At 34.6% G+C, this 21,398-nt stretch overlaps 3 protein-coding genes across 6 annotated transcripts; 2 read left to right on the top strand and 1 right to left on the bottom strand.

The window, feature by feature from the left end:
• Positions 1-269: 269 nt before the first annotated feature.
• LOC101258481 (cysteine-rich receptor-like protein kinase 2) lies at positions 270-4,438 on the bottom strand. Of its 3 annotated transcripts, none has more exons than XM_004228850.5 (8): positions 4,267-4,438; positions 2,446-3,227; positions 2,224-2,337; positions 1,881-2,020; positions 1,591-1,801; positions 1,232-1,466; positions 1,003-1,153; positions 270-917 (listed from the first exon to the last, which is right to left on the bottom strand). In XM_004228850.5, the coding sequence occupies exons 2-8, from the start codon at positions 3,212-3,214 to the stop codon at positions 582-584; spliced, it is 1,956 nt and encodes a 651-aa protein (XP_004228898.2). In that variant the 5' UTR covers positions 3,215-3,227; positions 4,267-4,438; the 3' UTR covers positions 270-581. The 3 variants fall into 3 exon arrangements, with proteins under 3 accessions (XP_004228898.2, XP_025885207.1, XP_069152174.1); XM_026029422.2 differs by having other exon boundaries at positions 2,446-3,045; positions 4,267-4,366; XM_069296073.1 differs by lacking the exon at positions 4,267-4,438 and having other exon boundaries at positions 2,446-3,339.
• A 5,518-nt stretch (positions 4,439-9,956) lies between these two features.
• On the top strand, positions 9,957-15,164 carry LOC101251117 (uncharacterized). 2 transcript variants are annotated; one of them, XR_739293.4, is made up of 8 exons: positions 9,957-10,559; positions 11,776-11,870; positions 12,574-12,677; positions 12,972-13,072; positions 13,154-13,257; positions 13,606-14,043; positions 14,521-14,712; positions 14,778-15,164. XR_739293.4 is itself a non-coding variant. In XM_004228505.5 (8 exons), exons 1-8 carry the CDS (start codon positions 10,326-10,328, stop codon positions 14,935-14,937), a joined length of 1,368 nt encoding a protein of 455 aa, XP_004228553.2. In that variant the 5' UTR covers positions 9,957-10,325; the 3' UTR covers positions 14,938-15,164. The 2 variants fall into 2 exon arrangements, 1 of the variants encoding a protein (XP_004228553.2); XM_004228505.5 differs by having other exon boundaries at positions 14,521-14,652.
• A 798-nt stretch (positions 15,165-15,962) lies between these two features.
• LOC101251409 (peroxidase 57-like) lies at positions 15,963-18,345 on the top strand. Its single transcript, XM_004228506.5, has 2 exons — positions 15,963-16,576; positions 17,402-18,345. The coding sequence occupies exons 1-2, from the start codon at positions 16,019-16,021 to the stop codon at positions 18,149-18,151; spliced, it is 1,308 nt and encodes a 435-aa protein (XP_004228554.2). The 5' UTR covers positions 15,963-16,018; the 3' UTR covers positions 18,152-18,345.
• The last annotated feature ends 3,053 nt before the right edge of the window (positions 18,346-21,398 follow it).

Raw genomic sequence — 21,398 nt, 5'->3', positions numbered from 1 at the left:
ATGTGAATTTTAACCTTATTTTTACTTAACAATGATTATTTACAAGGCTTAAGTCAACCAATAATGTTGTGGCTCAACTGATACAGTGGGGACGAGTTGAAGTGTTTAGATGTGCATACTCACAGTTGTCATCTCTGTCCAAGACCTCAAACGACTAGGTCAAAGTCCAACTTTTGGTGTGCATAAATAGGTACTTGAACAAATACACACACATCTTACGTGACATACTACATGAAAATCTATGTCCTCCGTGTATTATGCCACATAACTTTATATAAATTTAAGTGTCTGTATATAAAATTATGAATTACACTTCACATATCTTGTACAAGACAAACTTAAAGAACTTACATAGAACATCCTTGCAACCCAAGGGGACTCGACTTAGATCAGTATTGAATACCGAACAGTATAAAAATACAAAAAAATCCCAAACCTCCCCCCCCCCTCGTGTCATTTCAGAGTTGAGGTGTCTAGATGTGCTTACTCAAAATTGGATGTTTAGTTGCTAGTTGAGGCAAAGTGTCTATCTATGAATATGCCTATAATCTATGCTTCAATTTCAGGACACTGAGATAACATCATCTGGGGTAAAAAGAACTGTCAGATAAGTTGGCAATAGAAGCAGAATCGCCTTGTTTGAGCAACTTCTTCTCCCAAGGGTCATGAAGTTCCATGGTTTTCTCGTCCACGAATGGCGGATTAGAAGGAGGAGGCAACTCTTCGTCTTTCTTCACGATCATTTTTAATGCCTTAGACATGAATGGACGTAACGTTGGGATCTCTTGAGTGCACAAAAGTCCGACATGTAACACTCTCGCGACCTCACTTTTCACATTGATTGTATGGTTGTTATTCAACATGAAATTCGGATCAAACAGCTTCTCCACTATCCCACGTTGAAAGTGCTCCCACGCCTGTTAATATCATCGAAGACCAATATGCATTAAGTCCTTCAAGATTGAAAAAAATTGTTCAAGAAAAAAGTGTGACAAAATTTACAATGGAAACTAAGCTGTCTGTGTATTCGACGTGTTTGCTCCTGTTATTTTGCCTTCCAGTAACGATTTCGAGTAGAAGAATTCCAAAACTGTAAACATCTGCTTTTTCTGTTAGTTGGCCGTGTGCTATGTACTCTGGAGCCATATATCCTCTGCACATATTGTACCAAAATTAGTTTTTATGTACTTTTACGCGACAAAAGTAGAACACGAGACGAAGAAATACTAACAATGTGCCAGCAATGGCAGTGCTTATGTGACTCTTGTCTTCTTGGAATGACCTTGCCAACCCAAAATCAGCAATCTTTGGACGGTACCTCGCGTCTAACAGGATGTTGCTTGCTTTTATGTCTCTGTGAATTATTCGAGTCTTTGTGTTTTCGTGGAGGTATACCAAACCTTCCGCGGTCCCTATGATTATATCAAATCTTTTCTCCCAGTTTAGAGCTTTACCTTTGATAGAATCTGTCAATTTAAAGTTATGATGAAATGAGTTTAGCTTAATTGGAATCATGAAGATTCATATAGCCGATCCCAACTTTTTTGAGACCGAGGAGTACTAGTGCTGTTGCAAAGTCCGGTTACTTACCAAATATGAAGCGATCAAGACTCTGGTTAGGGAGGAACTCGTATACAAGAAGACTTTCCGGTCCTGAGCAGCTGCATCCCAGTAACCTTACCAAATTCTTGTGCTCGACGCTATTGATTATGTTAACCTCGTTATAAAAATCTGCAACTCTGTGTTTGTTGTTGAAGAACAGCCTTTTGACAGCAATCTCTCTGCCATCTGCCAAAACACCCTGCAATAAACCGCGCCTCAGACTTTGTTTAACATGAGCACTTCTAGTATTTCATTACAACTTCTCAACCATTTCGTACCTTATAAACGGTGCCAAATCCACCTTGCCCGAGCTTATTGGCCTCATCAAATGACCCCGTGGCTTTGTCAAGAGTAGAATACTTGAAGTTCAAGCTGTTGTCATGAAGGATATTCACTAGTTTCTCCGCGTCATTTGCACCTATAAAGTTCAAATTTTCCCCGGAAAAGCATGAGTAGACCATAATGCCTCGAGTTAGTTCTTGAAAATTGCTTTCAGTACAGTTGTGTGAAAATGATCGCGCGCTATATTCTTGCGTAAATATTATCATAAAGATACAATACATGTTCATAATTGATATCCTAAAGACTTTTATCACCAATATGTGACACAAAAGGATTTACCTTTTCTCTTCTTCTGGATTTGTTTGTTCTTCCAGACATAAATACCAATGACAGCACCTACTCCTAAAACGACCACTGAGCTAACAACAACGACTACAATGACAACAGATTTTCCTACAATATCGTCATTCGAAAGAAAAAAAGACCATTTATCAGCTAAATTATGCGTTCAGTCAATAAATAACTGCCAAACCAGAACGAGAAAAGAGCAAAGATTAATACCTCCTGATGACGAGCCTTCACTGACGGAAATAGCATTGAGAAAGTTAGTATCGGAATACCTCATGAAGCATCCGGTGTACAAAGCTCTACCTTCTGACCAAGGCAAGCATCCCAACATGGATGCAGATGCATTTTGCAAACACGCTGCGCAGGAGTTTGCACTCAGCGTCTTCCAACAATCAGCGAGAACATAAGCTGTCTCGTTAGAAGGACCAGGTACCGACACTTGAGCACGTGCAGTACCATTATTAGTCGGTGCATTTACAACGGCTTGCTGAATGGCTCGCCTAGCGTTCTGTTGGAACAATGTACCCTTTGTCGTCCTGTTTTCACATGCATGTCTGTCCTCTGGACCTAAATACTGATCATAGAACGTGTAATTCTCTGCTCGCATAAAGCATCCATCAAGATAGATTCGCCCTCCGTTATAAGGGAAGCACTGGGGCAAAACTGTTCGCGCTTCAGCATAGCATAAGATGCAGTCGAGTAAAGAAAGATCACCATAGCATTGGGCAAGTCCAAAGTTAGTGTCTGGTCCAGTGCCAGAAACTGCAACTCCATATCCTCTAGTTCTCATTTGTTGGCTTATAGTTTCCATAACTGCTACAAAATTTGGAACAAAAACTGTCGTATTATGCTCGAGTTGAGTATTACATGTGATCTGGACGGTCTGCGATCTTGGTTCACACACTGATGTATCTGGTAGAAGTAGGATCAACACAATAACACAAAGACTACACAAAATTGAAGGGGCTGCAGGTATCTCCATTTTGCCAAATGAACTATACAACAGAGAAAACAATGTAAGAGGACTAATTGATGTAACATTAATCCGTCACTACTATATATCCTCAATCATCGCATCAGTCACTACCATCATTAGCTATCATTACTATCAACCACAATTATTCGTAGCCACCATCAACTGACAACCACTATCGTTAACCACTACTGTCAGCTACTACCGACCACCACCACAATCCGGTTCTCTTCTTGATATAGTATTAAATGAATTACGTAATTGTCAAATTTGGCCTTGGGCTTAACTCACACTCCAAAAGGTAGCTCAAAGGGAGGAGGAATGTTCACGCCTTACGAGGAGCCCAACCAAGTCCAGTGCGTGCAACTTCATGGATTAGGCCTTGAGCCTAACTCACACTCCAAAAGCTAGGTCAAAGGAAAGAGATTGTTCAAGCCTTATAACGTGCCCAACCCAGTTCGGTGTGTGTACATTCTTGGACTAGTGACGTATTTATATGGATTTGGGCAATCATCTCCTCTCAAGCTAGCTTTTGAGATTTAGTTAAGCCCAGATGTCATATTTTTACATAGTAACAAAGTCGTATTCATTCATGTCCGGGCACCTGATCCACACTCCAGTTTGTGCCCAGGCTATATTGAGCTAGACCTGTTTATATGGGCTTGAGCTGAATTTTGAGGTTGAGTTAGACCCAACAGTAATATAATTTATTAATTTTTTAAATATTGACAAGTTTTATATATTCAAGTGTTCTCTCTTTCATTCAAAGGACTTTATTTCCTAAAGTTCCAAAAACCGAGATCTCTAATTAAAGACACGGGAAACATAGTTTTCTCTTATGTTCATTTACTCCTTCGCAAAATTTCAAGTATATCTTTTTGTAACTAATATTGAATAACGGTTCTGCACTAAAACAACATACTCAGTATAATCCCACGGTAGAATGTATCAAGCCTTAACTAACGAAAGTAGAGAAACTATTTCTGACAGACCCTCAATGTAACTCATAAACTAAGACATAATTTGCATATATAAGGAAGAAAAAAGAAAGGAACACTCACAAAGTTCAATCCTCTGAGCACTGAGCGCTCAGAATCTGTCGAATTTAGCCTCGACGAAGAGAGATTCGTCGAGACAAACTGATCAGCTGTTGTCTAAGTTGTAGAAACAGAGAAGGAAATGAAGAAACCAAAAAAAAAAGGTAAATTTTTTTTTTTTTTTGATGATTGAATCAAAATGATAATGAAAAGATCAATTATATTAATTAATTTGTGAGAGAAGTCAACTAGAAAAAATAAGTGAAAAAAATGATTATTTTTGTGCATCTTTTTTTCTAAAGAAAAGACTTTAAAAAAAAAAAAAACAGTTGAAAATCAGCTATGAAGACTTTGAAAAGACGCGCCTCTTTTAACAGAAACTTCCCCTCCTTAACATAAGTTTTAAAACGAACGAGTTAAAATAGACTGAGTTAATAAATAATTGTTTTAAAAAAATGAATTGGTTTTGATATTTTTTTATACTCGTAAAACAAAGTTTTACAAAAATGATTTCCACAAAAGGTATTTTTTTAGCTACGTTTTTTAGAAAAATATTTTAAAAAAGAAAAATGCACAAGTACCCCCTCAATCTATATTCCGAAATTCCAGAGACATACTTATACTATACTAAGGTCCTATTACCCCTGAATTTATTTTATAAGTAATTTTCTATCCTTTTGGGCATATACGTGACACTAGCTTAAAAAAAAAAGTCAACCAGCGTTGGGCCCACAAGATAATGTCACGTAGGCCGAAAGGGGTAGAAAATTATTAATAAATAAGTTCAGGGGTATTAGGACCTTAATATAGTATAAGTGTGTCTCTGAGATTTCGAACATAGGTTGAGGGGTTTTTTGTGCATTATCCCTTAAAAAAAATTAGTCTCCGCTTCAAAAAATTCTAATTTTTGTTCATAAGCAGACATTCACGATATTTTAAGACATTAAACCTGTTTAAATGACGTTATAGGCAAAAGTTAGAACTTACGAATATCCTATTAAACATAAGTGAAAATGAGTTGAGGTGCTTAAATATGATGTGTGACATCAACGTCAGAATATTTAGTTATTACATAAGATTAAGTTAAGACGTGTATGATAATCTCTTATTAAGTTGTCATCCATCTCAACTAAACTTTAATATATTAGTAATGGATATTTTTTATTTAATTATATCTCTAACAAGTCCTTTTCATATATAAGTAAATGTTTTTTTTTCCAATGCTTTAAAGCATAGATAAATCTCTTTTTGTTAGACAATCTCAAAACTTATATTTGTGTTATTATTATCACATTAAATGAGTAAATTATTACTCATTCATTTTAGATTTTAACTTTGAGAAGTTATCATCTAAGTATAATTAATTAGTTTGTGTTTTAGCCTTAATTAATGTAGAATAGAATGACATTTTTTTTAAATAAAAAACTAATACTATAAGGATGATACTAAATGATTAGAAAATTTGTTCAGAATTTGGCTAAAAAAATTAAAAAAGTGTATAATGTCCTTTTTATTTTAAAATAAATTGATATTTTTTATTTTTTAATTAAAAGATATTAAAATTAAAAGGATAAAAATATACAAAAAGATAAAATAACATAATATGAAATATGTTATTCTACAATTTTGGCCAAATTTTCTCTCATAAGGATTTTCCTATTAATAACTATTCAAAGTCTACCATTTTTGAGTGGACTAGAAAATAATATTTTCCAAGTCTTCCACTTTGAGGATTTTCTGTTTCAATTTACGTGTTTTAGTTTTAGTTTTAGTTTAATTTTCTTATTTGTTTTTTATTTTTTATAAAAAAAAATTTACGTTATCATTTAATTAGGTCATTACATGCATGTTGTAGAAAGTTGAGAAGTTTTTGTTGAATAGAAGTTTCTTTTATCAACTTAGTTTACACGTTAGTCGTGTAGAATTCGTAAATTTCATATAATGATATCGTCTTTAGTGGAAAGACGTCTTTATCAGAGTCTTGTTAATTCTTAAAAATTAAACTTGAGATCTTTTATTAAAGGTGGAGGGAATCTAATAACTAAATCATGCTATGAATTTGATGGCAAATTGAAAATTCATAATAACTTCAAATTCTGACATTCTCGAAAGGGAAGCGCTCTGTATCAGGTTTTCTTATCCGCGGGACTTGAGACCAATACTTGTAATTAAGGGTAAAGGAATTTCACCAAATCCTTGGTGGTAATGGAGCTAGTCTAAAATTTTATATATATATATATATATATATATATATATATATATATATATATATATATATATATATTTATATTGTATACATGTAAAATCACATACTTGTAAGGTTAAATTATCATTTCTCTCTTATAAGTTTATAATTACAGAAATCCCTCAAACTGATACAATAATATAAGCGTTGATATATTAATTTGATGCTCGAGATACATTAATTGTTAAGTAATATATATGACATTTTATACATGATATACTAATCTGATACTCGAGATTTATTAATTGTTAAATAATCTGAAGGGGTACGTGTACATTTCCCCCGACTATAATATATCATCGTTAGCCTAACATCATCCTAATCCAGCACCCACAAGAACCACTACCATCTCTAACCTCCATATAATAATTTTTTTTTATTGATATTATATTAGACTAATTAAATATTTATTTTTCTTTCAAAAATACAATTTTTATATATTCAAATGTTTACAAACAATTTTAACTATTCATTATTGAGAACATATATAATATCTCAATATTAAAATGGTTATATTTAGACATCTAAATCTTTATATATCGTAATATTTAAATGTGCATTCAAATTCAGATAAATCTTATTAAGAAAGATAAATGAGACTTAAGACTTTGATATGTGTGCCAAATATACAAAAATTATCATGAAGAATTCCACATATTTTTCTTGTTTGAAATGAGTGGTATTGACCATAGGAAATTTCAACCAATTATTTCATTAAAAATAAGAGGACTTGCTAAAACTATATAGTTTTCAAAATAAAAATATATTATATAAATCGAGACAAAAAAAATATGTCCGCAATTTTATTCAAACTCTTTACCACATTCATAAATTTCTTATGCTTCCTTTTTGTACTTTTTTTTTTCAGGTCAACTAATTTTAAGATCATTCAAATTTCATTTTTGATTTTGCCAAGTTGATAACTTGAAGTAGATAAATTGAATTATTCAAAATTAAAGTTGAATTCTCCTTAGTTTTCACAAGAAAAGATAAGTATTGATTTATTGTACAAGTATAACAATGGTATTTCAACGATCAAATATTTTTGGTCCTAACTAAATTCATATATTTATTGATTTAATGTAAATATTAAATATAATTAATTAATCTTTTTTATGCTACTAGTTTCAATTTTGTTTAATTTAGGATGGTTGTATCTCAATTAACATGCTTCATGAGTTTTAAGATATGAGTCAAAGATGTAAGTCTCGAGATATATCACATAAACTTAATAAATATTTAATTTTTAATATTTTATAATATTAAAATATTAAGAGGTATATATTTATAAGAAAAATTACATAAATTAATACATTTTAAATAGTAATTACTGATTTTAGCGATACTTTTTGTTTATTACCATTTATAGCAATGCTTTGTTAAATCTGTAATATGTATTAAAAGTGAATTATGTGTGCAATATATATAAATTATAATTGTTTTTTGAAATATATCATGTTCGTTTGGTAAAAAATTGTCACATTGTATTATAAGTGTATTAAAATGTGTGATAAATGTATTATTCATTATAAAAATTTGTATTATATATGAATAATAAATTATTCTTTGTAATATGTATTAAACTTGTGTTGTAAATAAATTAAAAGTGATTAAGTGAAAAGAAAATATTATTACTATAAATAATAAATATTTTTTTTATTATAGTATATTTGTGTAAATTTATCTTTTATATACTAATGTGAGGCTATTGTAAAAGTCAATGAACTTCACATGTTGAATACATGTAAGAATTAGCCTCCACCATCATTTTGGTTAGGTATAATATATAAACGTATCGTTAATTTGGGTTCATATAGTATTTATATCGTCTCATTTTTTATATCCGTAGATAAACACTTAAATTTATATAAAATTGAACAGATAAACACATTTTTTATATCCGTAGATAAACACTTAAATTTATATAAAATTAAACAGATAAACACATTTATCTTACGTTCTACATGACAATTTTGTGTTATATATTGTATTCTACATGTATTATATCACATATGATATGCATATTTATTTCTTCAATTTTATATAAATTTTAAGTATCGACTTATACATATTAAAGCTGAAGGATATATGTGTCAACGAAAGTCAAGTTAAAAACAATATTTATGTATTGTGTCTTTTGGATAATGCAAAAATTATAAACCTTAAAAATCAACCATTGCACTAAATTTTAGCCATAATCTTTGGCTTTTAAGTTTTAACTGATAATTTGGTTCTCTTGTTATTGTGTTTCCTCCCTAATGATAAAAGGGAAAATAAAATTTTTAATATATTTTATCTCTCTTAACTTAAGTAATAATATTTGAATCTCAAGAGTTAAAAAGAGTTTTTCTAAATTTTATTAATAAGCTTAACTTTCAAAATTTAAATTATGACGAATTAAGATGAAAAGAGTATTAATCAGCGGTTCACAAAATATTTATTTCTTTACAATTTGACATCTCTTAGTGAAAAATTTTACTCCGCCATTAACACTAACAAACAAGGCAAGATAAGACAAAACATGATAATAACGTGACCATTCCATATCATTTTTTTACCTTTACATTATATCAAATTTAACAATTCAATATAACTACAACAATCACATATTCAATGTCATCACACACGTAGATCTCATGAAAATACTTTATACAACAATTATTTTTAAATGACACTAGTCTCAAGTAAAACAAATTGAAATAACAAGAAATCCTAGATATACGTTATAGTAAAAAAAAAAGAGAAAAGGGTCTGATATACCCCTCAACTTTGTCATTTATAGCTGATATACCCCTCGCTATGAAAGTGACTCATATATACCCCTACTTGTAAACAAATGGCTCACATATACCCTTTTCCTCTAACGGAAATGAAAAAAATAATAATTTTAATCTAAAATTTTTGTTATTTTTTTCTAAAAAATATAATCCCATATGAGTAAATTTAATCCTCGTCAAACATATTTTTTTTGATTTTTTTTGTTTTAATGACTAATTTATAATTATTATTTTGATAATCAAATTTATTTATGTTTCACTAACATTTTTGTAAAACTTATTGTAGATGACCAAATTTTTTCTTCGAATACGAAATTAAATTACAATACACACAAAAAAATAGTTTAATTTTTTTTCTTTAAACTAAAGAATGAAAGAAAAAAAATAAAATAAGAATAAGAAACTCAAATAATTATAATAAAAGAAGTCAAAAAATAATTTATGCATGAAAAAAAATTAAAATATAGCTTGAACTTTGATAGAAGAATTATATATACCCCTAAATATATTTTTAAAAAAAATAATTTAGAAGTAATACATATAAATTTAAAACTAATTTTTTAACTTTTTTTAAATGAAGGGTATATGTGAGTCATTTTGTAACGGCAGGGATATATATGAGTCAATTGTATAACAGCAAAGATATATATGAGCTATTTTTATAACGAGGGTATGCTCCAAATGATAAAATTAAGAACTATATCAGACTCTTTTTCAAAAAAAAAACAATAAGATACGATACGATAAGATACAATATAACACGTAACCAAAATCCAAACAAATTAGTTAAGTGTTTGATTGTTCAATTTTGAAAACGTGAAAGTGGTGGAAACAATTCTCAACAAACATTACCAAAAGAAAATAAAAAAACCAAACGTGTTCTTCTTCATTTCTTCTCCACTTTTACAGGAATCACCATTTTTGAAGAAACAAAAGCTCCATTTTTTCCTGTTTCAATTCATTCTAGGAGCTTCAAAAAGTTGTGGGGTGTTCTTGTTTTCTCTCAATTTGAGCATTTTTACAAAATTTTTTTGAGAAATTTTCACTTAAGATTCTGTAGAATGATAGTGAAATGGTGGGTAACAGCATTTCAACTGACAGAGCTGTTTGTGAGTTCTTTGGTTCATTTGAGTTATGGGTTTTACTTATTTAGCACAGCCGTTGCCGGTGATGTTTCTCAGTCAGTGACCAATTGGATTTTCAAGCCAAAATTTGAGGGTAACAAAGAGATAAAGAGTTCAAATGATTTGCCTCCTATAGTTTTGGTTCATGGAATCTTTGGTTTTGGCGAAGGGGTAATGCCCCCCTTTTCACATTTTCACATTTGGGGTTTTCCTCTATTACTAGTATTTTTCAATTTTAGTATTACCTGTTGTTCTCTTTTCTTTGTTTGTTGTGTTATTTGTGGCTGCTACTGTTCTTTGGTCTATCGGAAATAACCTCTCTATGGGAAATAGGGGTAAGGCTACGTATACATCACCTTTCTCCTGACTCCACTTGCGAGATTATACTGTGTATGTTGTTGCTTTGTTTAAGTTTCCCCCTAATTTGTCCTTGTAGAATAGGAAATTGATCAATTTTTTATTTGTTTGCACGTTTGGTTCACTCGTAGTCTTGTCATTAACAATCAGTCTTGTATTTGCAATTGTCATTAATGGAGTTTCAGCTTGAAATGAGTGGACTCCACTTGTGAAATTATACTGTGTCTACGTTGTTTTGTTTGGGGTTTTCCCCTTATTTGTTCTTGTGGAAAAGGAAATTGATCAATTTTTTATTCGTTTGCACGTTTGGTTCGCTCGTAGTCTTGTCATTAACAAATCAGTCTTGTATTTGCAATTGTCATTAATGGAGTTTCGTCTTGAAATGAGTGGACTCCACTCGTAAGATTATACTATGTATGTTGTTTTGTTTAAGTTTTCCCCTAATTTGTTCGTGTAGAATAGGAAATTGATCAATTTTGTTATTCGTTTGCACGTTTGGTTCACTCATAGTCTTGTCATTAACAAATCAATCTCGTATTTGCAATTGTCGTCAATGGAGTTTCAGCTTGAAATGAGTGGACTCCACTTGTTCAAATTCTTTAATAAAAAGGATCAAAATTTCAGGCTTTTTCCTAGTTTGTCTATGTACAAAGGAAATTGATCAATTTTATCATCCATTTGCACGTTTGGTTCATTCATAGTCAAGTCATTAACAAATCAGACTCGTATTTGCCATTGTCATTAGCGTAGCTTCAGCTTGAAATGAGTGGAATGTACGTGTTCAAGTAATTCGGGAAAATGGTCAAGTTATGCTTCTACTTTTGATTATGGTTTAAATTACTCGACATGGAGTTCCATTAGGGGTTAAGGGTAAAACTCAGACCTTTTTATAGCTCCAGAGTATAAAGTTGCTCGATTTCGAATAATATAGAGGGAACTTTCACCCTTTTTCTTCCCTATGCTAATGTTACACTTATTTGTTCTAATTGTCATGTGGGCTTGGAAATGTAATTTTTTTTTCTTTTTGTAGAGATTGGGAGGGCATTCATATTTTGCTGGTGCAGAGAAGAAGGATGACAGGGTTCTTGTTCCAGATTTGGGTTCGCTAACTAGCATATACGACAGGTGAATTTTTTTTTTTGGTTTAATGCTTGATTATCTTCTCTTTGCTATGTTGTGCTATTGTTAAGCATCACATATGATTGAGGATGAGTTGTTCACTTCATGAGTTAGTTTTTGTGGATGAGCTATCCACTTCATAGAAATAATAATACATCTAACCAAACGGTTTTCCTAATAGCTATTAAATTCACATCAATGGTGAAGAACTTACCCAATACCAATACGGAAGCCATAGCTAATCAATGTAAAAGTAGATTGAGAAAACTTATGATTTTGTGTAAAATGGAAAACTTGCTTGTTATTGATTATCGGTAAGGTATATATATAAAAGAGAGAATATGACAGTTGTACATAACCAATTGGTTGAGAAAGGAATCTATGCTAACTGACTAACAACTATGAGTTAACTAATTAACGAAGAGAGCTAACTAACTAACTGAAACTATATTCTATACAAGTTTTATTGAATACATATTCAACTGTGTGATCTTTAATACTAGCCTTAGAGGAGCTCTAGGAACTCTTAATAGTTGTTTGAACTACAAGCTCTCGTATGTGAGGGGTATTTCGAAAACATAGTTAAATAAATAAAAGTGTGCTTTCCGTAATAGCTTAAACTTTTTGATGAGATTGTCACATATGTCATAGTTATACTGTTCTTCTTGTTCTATACTTTTTGCAACAATTGATGGATTTTAGATTTCAGGGCTCGTGAATTGTTCTATTATTTGAAAGGTGGGCAAGTTGATTATGGGGAGGAACACAGCAAGGCTTGTGGACATGCCCAATTTGGACGAGTTTATGAACAAGGTTAAATTTTTACTTCATATATATAACTCACTCCCAATGGTATTATTTCCTGTTAAGTCCCGTTAAGAAAATGACTACACATTTGTATATTTTGAAACAGTTTGACTTGAACTTTCACTTTATACTAATGAAAGACAAGTGCTTATAGACACACACGTGTTATAACATGTTTAAGATCGCATGTTTCAAAAATCGTTCTTTCTTTAACATTGTGCCAGTCAAACTAAGCCATTAAAGGACTATCACATTTCTATTTTTCTGGATCAATGCCTCACTTAACAAAAAATGAAGCAGGGCACTATCCCGAGTGGGATGAAGATCACCCTATTCATTTTGTGGGACATTCAGCTGGAGCACAGGCTGTTCGAGTTCTGCACCAGATGCTGGCTGACAAGGTAAATTAGTGCACGTTCAATTGAAAAATTGTGACACCTAAAATAACCTGTTCGATGTTAACCTCAAGCTTACTGTGATAGGCATTCAAGGGTTACGAGAACACTTCAGAGAACTGGATCTTAAGCATAACATCATTATCTGGAGCACTTAACGGGACAACCAGGACATACTTCGATGGAATGCTGTAAGTTTCTGATAGTTCTTAGTTATTGCAGTTTAACCTTTTTTTTTGATCAATTATTGCCATGTGAACAATTCCAGGGAAGTGATACATCAGCTATTAATTTGATCGAGCTCTGAGTTTAATATATCAAGTTCTTAGCTTTGATTTCCTATATGATTTTTGAGTACATAGTTCTTGAGGAGGTACCCTATGCACAGAACATGTAATTACTCCATTGTAGTATGGTGATTTGCATGAATTCTACTGTCAAAACAATCTGTTTTTAGCTTTCTTAAATTTCATGTTTTGACAAGTTTACTTAGACTTGTAAAACTGCATTTTGCTGAATTTGACTGAATTCTTCTACAGACTTGAAGACGAGAAGTTGATAATGCCTGTAAGTTTGCTTCAACTTTGGCGCATTGGAGTAATAGTTTATGAGTGGCTCGACATTCCTTGGATGAAGGACTATTACAACTTTGGGTTTGATCACTTCAGTATGACCTGGAGGAAAGTTGGTATCCGGGGTCTTCTTGATTACCTTTTAGGGAATGCTGGTCCATTTGCTTCAGGGGACTGGATACTTCCTGATCTTACCATCCAGGGGTCAATCAAGTTGAACAGACACTTGCGTACATTTCCGCAAACATACTACTTCAGCTATGCTACCAAGCATCCCACAAAAGTTATGGGTTTTGCAGTTCCTTCTGGCATTCGAGGGATACATCCTCTGCTATTCATTAGAGTCCTGCAAATGAGCCAATGGCGGCATCCTCAACATGTTTCTCCTCCGTATAAGGGCTATAGGTTCGTGTCTATTACTCCTCCTTTACCAATCTACTTAGATAGATGACGATACATTATAGTACAAGCCCAATTCACTTGAGTTTTAATTAGTCAGCAAGATTTTGTAACTCCATTGATGAAAATTTTCTGAAGCATTGAGACTCGTTATTGCGTGACTGTATGTTATGCCTTGCTGCTTTGCTGATCCTTAACCCATCGGGCTATATTCTCATGACAAGTTCTTGTGGGTTGTTAGACTAGTTCGTAGATATAGGTTTCCATCCTTTGAACAATCTGTTTACGATCAGCTTAGAGTCATATTTATCATCTGACAATTTTCAAAACCAGTTATTCAAATGCACCATTAAGTACTCTCACTCAAAATTATGTAAGTAATCATCATACACGGAAGCATTATGGAACGACAAATAACTGATTCAATACTTGCAATAGCTTGTATCATCATCTCATTGTTTTTATTTCATCTAATACATGCAGGGATGAAGATTGGTGGGACAATGACGGTGCTCTCAACACCATATCTATGACACATCCTCGTTTGCCGGTTGAACACCCTAGTTGCCTTGTAATTAAAGATTCTGATTGCCAGCCGTTGCAACGTGGCATCTGGTAGGTGACCAGTCAGATTGCCTGTCCACAGATTAACTAGACAGTCCATATGCCAATCAGGTTATCACTTGTGTTGATACATTGGTGTTTAAGGCAGCAGTGTTGATTGTTCCTCTCATGTTCAGGTACTATAAAATTATAGAAGGCGACCACATTTTCTTCGTCGTGAATCGTGAAAGAGCTGGAGTTCAATTCGATTTGATCTACAACAGCATATTCGAGCGCTGCAGGAAACATGTCTTAAGAAAGACAACAGCACTGCCAAACCAAGTAACTCCTGAATAGTCAGTAAGATACTTTTCTCATTTGTTTATGAAATACTGTATTATCACATTCTTTGTAGTTCTTTTACACGCTGTCGAAAATCTATTTCGCAAATCGGAATGGATTTTACTGTCAATGTCTCTCACACTGTTCTTGTCTGTATGTAGTTTGAACAGAGATGCAAAGTGACACTTAATTTGTTGTAAAAAGATGAATATAGAATTCCACAAGGAAAATTTTATGTTCAAGTATGTGATGCATATTACTACTAATATACTAATAATAGTAGAATATCACTTTCTCGTGAGTTTCAAACCTTAACTATCATTTGTTTCTCCTTTTCTATTTGAACTATAACACTCTATATGTTATATACACCTAGCGCAGTAGATGGTGATAGTTCAGGTCGAAAAAGGGAACAACTGATAGTTAATGTGTGAAATCTGTGAAAAAAAATGATAGTTAATGCTATGGGTTCGATCAACACCATTATTTGTGAGAGCAAAAGTTCAACAAATATTAGATTCCAAACTCGTGATTTTAAAAGTACAGCGAGTACAGTAATAAAAGAGGCAGAACTCATAAAGTTAAAATCTTGAATTTTCCTCTAAATAAAAAGGGAGAGAGAAGGAGACCTTTAAAGTACTCGATTGAATAAAAACTACTTTTTTTTTCCTCGTTTTGAAGCAACCGTTAGTATAATCATATATTTTTCGACTATTTGACTAGTTAGAGAGCATTTCAAAACTAGTTGACCAATAACGAGATCACTTTTGAGTAAAAAACATAACGAAGGGTAAAGTTAACCTAATTCGAATAGTTCAGAAATATTTTTGACTCTTTTTCCTTCTAAATATAAAGGACCTCCATATTTTGAGGGTGAAATTTCTCTTTAATTGGTCAAATTAAATTCATTGGTTCTCAAAATTATAACCATTTATTTCCTTAACTGAAATAACTACCAAGAAAAATCTTTACCACCAATAGCCTAAAAAGCCTTTTTTTTTTGTTCTCTACAATTTATTTATTTATAAGATCATCCAAAAAAAAAAGAAGCTTAAATTGAACAAATATTTATCTTTCATATCACCTTAAACAAATTATGGCAGCTAAGGTTGGGATTTTTGCAGCTATTTTACTAGTTTGCGCGATTCTATCACCTCTGCTAGCCTCATCATTTCCAAATCATCGTCCTGAATTTCTAGAACATGATTCTGGTAAGACAGACGTAACGATCCATGGTGATAATAACAATGTTGTTCATGCCAATGTCAATGACATCGCGATTCCTTGCTCAAATTATGAGACAAGGAACGAAAGGTCCTTGAAGGAAAAGAAGAAGAAGAAGAACAAGAACAAGAAGAACAAAAAAGAAATGAACCATCACGAACACGATTTTGAGGCTTTCAATTTTGAGCATCCCCAAATAGAAGGTGTCCGCCATGGATATCCACAAGTTTTTCCTGAACATAACGTAGATCCGATTACTAAAGAACACGAAGAACCAGAGATTTTAGAAGGATTGAGAGAGGGTTTTTATCAAAATACATGTCCTCAAGCAGAGGAAATCATCAGAAATGGCCTAATTAGAGCCTTTCAAAATGACTCTACTATTGCTGCTGCCATCCCTAGGCTTTTCTTACATGATTGCTTTGTCAAAGTAAGTTCTCACTTATATGCAATTATTCATAAATTCTAAAAAAAAATATTTGGCACGACGAAAAATATTTTCAAGTGTTTGGTTAGAGAGAGCGAAGAATTGATAAGTATATTAGCATTCAAGAGAATTGATGAAGAAAAGTAAATGAAAAATAGTTTAGGACAACCAAACACTAGAAAAATGACTTTTATCTTTCGAAACATGTTTCTTATTTGCAACCATGAAAATAGAGTTTAAGTTTCATACACATACGATATGTAAGAAGTATTTAGGTCATCTAAATGACAACTTAAGACTTGATAAAAATTACCAACATGGGTTGTGGTGCACTGGTTGTGGGAGTGTTTCACCCTTAAACCAGAGGTCTCAGGTTCGAGCCCTGAGTATGGAGAAAATCCTGTTGGGAGCGTCATCCCCTAATAGGCCCTGCAGTGCACGATCCGGATTTAGTCGGAGCCTGGGTATGGAGAAATCCTGTTGGGAGCGTCACCCCAAATGAGCCCTGCAATGCGCGATCCGGATTTAGTCGGAGCTCCAATGTAGGGAGAAAATCCTGTTGGGAGCGTCAGGAGTCCGGATTTAGTCGGAGCTCCAATGTGTGGAGAAAATACTGTTAGGAGCGCCATCCCCAAATGGGTCGTGCAGTGTGTGATCCAAATTTAGTCTGAGCTCCAATATGAGGCTCCGGACACCGAGTGGAAAACCAAAAATTAAGACTTGATAAAAGTTCATTGATAACTTACTACTAAAACATATGAAATTACATAGATGATCGATCATGATTCTTTTTATATTGTCAGTGTATGTAACTTATCGTATATACAGGGTTGCGATGGATCAATATTGCTCGATACAACACCAACCGATGGGAAAATAGAGAAGTTATCACCGTCAAATGGTATTACAGTCAAGGGATTTGAACTCATTGACGAGATCAAAGCAGAACTCGAAGAGAACTGCCCAGGCATTGTCTCGTGCTCTGATGTTTTAGCCTATTTATCTCGTGACGCCTTTGTTGCATCGGGACTCCCCCATTACGAGGTGTCTGGTGGCAGACGTGACGGCATGGAATCGCGCGTAGAAAACGTCGTTGGCAACCTCCCATTGCCTGATGACACAGTAGACCAAATGATTCAACTTTTCAACAGAAAAGGCCTAAATGCAGAAGATTTAGTTGTCTTAATTGGTGCACACTCCATTGGAGTAGCTCATTGTTTCAACTTTCTTTATCGAATGGACACACCCGAGAAGGCACAAATGGTTGATCCGCGACTTGGGAATGTTATGAAATTTACATGTACTGGACAAATGAGTACAATAGCGTTCGACGCAACAACACAATACAAAATGGACTCAGTATTTTACAAGCAATTGTTGATGAAAAAAGGTTTACTCGAATCCGATCAAGCTTTGACACAAGATATAAGAACAAGGGGACTTGTCCAAAGATTTAGCAATGATGAAGTGGGGTGGTTTAACAAATTCGGCGTGGCCATGAACAAGCTTGGGGCGGTAGAGGTGCTCACCGGAAACCAAGGGCAAATCAGGAAACAATGTCGAGCTGTTAACTTATAATAAGAGTTTAACTTGTATACACTGACTGATTATGATTTGACAATGCTCTAAATATGTATCACAATTTGGATGATTAATTTTTTTTCATATATTTTTTTTCGCCATCGGTGAAAGAAGATGTAATTTGCTCATTCAAAACATCATCATGGACCTACTCAAACAAGAAATGAAGAATTTTTTTTTTCACTTGAGAATTTTTTTGGTTTTTTTTTTCTTGTTGCATCCTCATGTGTTGGAATTTAGTTGTTGTGCGGAATTTGATATAATACGAGAAAATATAAACGCGAAAAACAAGACAACAGATTTACGTGGTTCACCAATAAATTGGCTACGTCCACGGGAAGAGGGGGAGCAGTTTTATTATGGAGAGGCAAAAAACAGAATTACAGAATAGGGTTTGCCATAGCGTCTATATATAGTGCTAAGCTACGCCCGTCCTTTCTGTTTGTAGCGGGTCTGATTCAAGGCATTCAACAAATCTCCACCTTGACTTGAATTCTCCGAACAGATTCTTCAGACGCACTATGATAGTGCCAGGCCTCCCCCTCTTCCTCAGAGTTGCCCCGCAGGGCAATTAACAGCTTCTGATGTTGAGCAAGTCCAAACAGTGTTGAAACTTGCTCTGTGGAACCGGCTTTGTGAACATATCAGCAGGATTATCAGCAGTTCCTACTTTCTTCACCTTGATTCTCTTCTCACTTCTCAGAAAATGATACCTTACGTCAATATGCTTGGTTCTCTCATGATGGACTTGATCCTTGGCTAGACAAATTGCGCTCAAACTGTCACAATACACCGTAGCCTGATCATGATGCAGACCAAGATCACTAACCAGCCCTTTCAACCAAATCCCTTCTTTTGCAGCCTCTGTCAAGGCCATGTACTCCGCTTCCGTAGTAGACAAAGTCACTGTAGGTTGCAAAGTTGCCTTCCAACTGACGACAGATCCTCCAAGGGTAAACACATAGCCAGTCATCGATCTTCTTGTGTCAACATCTCCAGCATAGTCTGAATCAGAATAGCCAGTAACCAAGCACTGAGTATCACCTCCATAAATGAGACCAACGTCAGATGTACCTCTAAGGTACCGGAAAATTCTCTTCACAGCCTGCCAATGTTCTCTCCCTGGTTGTCTCATGAATCTGCTCACTACACTGACTACATGTGCTAAATCTGGCCTTGTACAGACCATAGCATACATCAAACTTCCTACGGCACTGGCATAAGGGACTCGTGACATATACTCCTTCTCTTCTTCTGACTGTGGAGCGAACATGGCAGTGAGATGGATATTGGCAGCACTGGGGGTATCAATGGGCTTAGATGAAGACATGCCAAACCTCGCCAAGACCTTCTGAATGTAGCTTCTCTGTGACAAGAAAAGTTTCCTTCTCTCTCTGTCTCTAATGATCTCCATCCCTAAAATCTTCCGAGCGGCTCCCAGATCCTTTATCTCAAACTCAGCACTAAGTAAACCCTTCAGCTTCTGAATGTCATACTTCTTCTTTGCAGCTATCAACATATCATCTACATAAAGCACCAGATAGATGAATGAATCATCATTGAGCCTATTGTAGTAGACACAACAATCATATGAGCTCCGAGTATAGCCCAACTTCACCATATAGCTGTCAAACCTTTTATACCACTGCCTTGGAGACTGCTTAAGTCCATATAAGGACTTCTTCAACTTGCAGACGTGATTTTCCTTCCCTGGAACTTGGAAACCATCCGGCTGAGTCATGTATATCTCTTCCTCCAACTCTCCATGTAGAAACGTTGTCTTCACATCAAGTTGTTCAAGCTCCAGATTCTGATGTGCAACTATCGCTAGTAACACTCGGATGGAAGTATGTCTGACCACTGGTGAGAAGATCTCATTGTAGTCCACTCCCTCTCTTTGATTGAAACCTCTGGCAACAACCCTGGCTTTATACTTGACTCCTTCTGCTGGTGATATCCCTTCCTTCTTCTTGAAAACCCATTTGCAAGTAATAATCTTTCTCCCCGAAGGCTGTATGACCAGATCCCATGTCTGATTCTTGTGTAGGGACTCCATCTCATCTCCCATAGCAGCAAACCATTTTTCAGAATCAGGACTTAAAATGGCTTCTTTGTAAGTAGACGGCTCAGATGTATCTACCTCTTCAGCAACCTGCAGTGCATAACCCACCATGTCCTCAAAACCATACCTCGTAGGTGGCCGAACTCCAACCCTCCTTGGCCGATCTTGAGCTATACTCTGATGGATATCTGATGGCATAGATTCTGGAATATCAGTTTCTGTCTGTGGCTCTTGATCCTCCTCTTCAGGTTCCTTTAAATCGCTCTCGTTCTGAATGACTTGAAACTCCACCTGTTTGTCAAGACTCCAAGTTTCTGACGTAGTTGTAGGCTTCACAATGGTTCTAAGCAGAGAACTTTCATCAAAGACAACGTTCCTGCTCATAATAACCCTCTTTTCTGCTGGAGACCAGATTCTGAAACCTTTCACTCCATCTCCGTAGCCCACAAATACTCCCTTTTTAGCTCTTGGTTCTAACTTACCTTCACTGACGTGATAGTAAGCCGTACAACCAAAAGCTTTCAGATTTGAATAATCAGCAGCTTTTCCTGACCACATCTCCATAGGTGTCTTGCACTGTATGCCTGTATGTGGTCCGCGGTTAATCAAGTAGCAAGCTGTACTAACCGCTTCTGCCCAGAATCTTCTATCTAGCCCAGCATTAGAGAGCATGCACCTTGCTCTTTCCAGAAGTGTTTGATTCATCCGCTCAGCTACACCGTTCTGCTGTGGTGTATTTCTGACTGTACGATGTCGAGCAATCCCTTCATCCTTACAGAATTGATCAAATTCAGACCAACAGAATTCCAGCCCATTATCAGTTCGCAACCTCTTGATCTTCTTCCCTGTTTGATTTTCCATCAAAATTTTCCACTCCTTGAACTTCTGGAAGGCTTCACTTTTATGCTTCATCATGTACACCCAAGTCATCCTTGAGTAGTCATCAATAATGGACACAAAAAATCTGCATCCTCCCAAAGACTCAACACGGCATGGACCCCAGCAATCAGAATGGATATAATCAAGTGTGCCTTTTGTTCTATGAATGGCCTTTGGAAGCGAGACCCCCGTCCTTTCTGTTTGTAGCGGGTCTGATTCAAGGCATTCAACATTAGTCTTGTGTGGTTGTTTAAGCAGGCGTCGATCTATAATAATCTCAACGGGACTAGGAGTAACTTTCGC

This window comes from Solanum lycopersicum, chromosome 1 (genome assembly GCF_036512215.1).
Source record: "Solanum lycopersicum chromosome 1, SLM_r2.1".
Lineage (NCBI taxonomy): Eukaryota > Viridiplantae > Streptophyta > Magnoliopsida > Solanales > Solanaceae > Solanum > Solanum lycopersicum.
Note: the sequence above shows the minus strand (reverse complement) of the source record. Positions and strands in the feature narration are given on the sequence as shown.